Source organism: Sinocyclocheilus grahami, unplaced genomic scaffold (genome assembly GCF_001515645.1).
Source record: "Sinocyclocheilus grahami isolate Dianchi unplaced genomic scaffold, SAMN03320097.WGS_v1.1 scaffold5843.1, whole genome shotgun sequence".
NCBI lineage: Eukaryota > Metazoa > Chordata > Actinopteri > Cypriniformes > Cyprinidae > Sinocyclocheilus > Sinocyclocheilus grahami.
Window position 1 is genome coordinate 11,776 of NW_015510424.1, and position 381 is coordinate 12,156.

At 44.9% G+C, this 381-nt stretch overlaps 1 protein-coding gene across 1 annotated transcript; it reads left to right on the forward strand.

Annotated features, from left to right (window-relative positions):
* On the forward strand, positions 1–372 carry LOC107577363 (myosin-11; the record flags this gene model as incomplete). Its single annotated transcript, XM_071582364.1, has 1 exon — positions 1–372. A coding segment is annotated over exon 1 (342 nt), but the record flags the coding sequence as incomplete, so codon positions are not given.
* Between the last annotated feature and the right edge of the window lie 9 nt (positions 373–381).

Below are 381 nucleotides of genomic sequence, written 5' to 3' on the forward strand. Positions count from 1 at the left end.
TCATAGAATAACACACAGAAATACTTCAAGATGGCCAAGCAACCAGAAAACGAAGACAGCAGCAAGTTCCTTTTCCTTGACAATGACTTCAAAAACAGCGGAGTGGCCCAGGCTGATTGGTCGACCAAACAGATGGTGTGGATACCTTCAGAAAGGGAAGGTTTTCAGTCAGCCAGTATCAAAGAAGAGACTGGGAATGAGGTGGTGGTTGAGCTTGACAATGGAAAGAAGGTGACCGTCAGCAAAAATGAAATCCAGAAAATGAACCCACCCAAGTACAACAAGGTTGAAGACATGGCTGCACTGACTTGCCTGAATGAGGCCTCAGTGCTGCATAACATCAGGGAGAGGTATTTCTCAGGTCTCATTTATGTAAGTTCA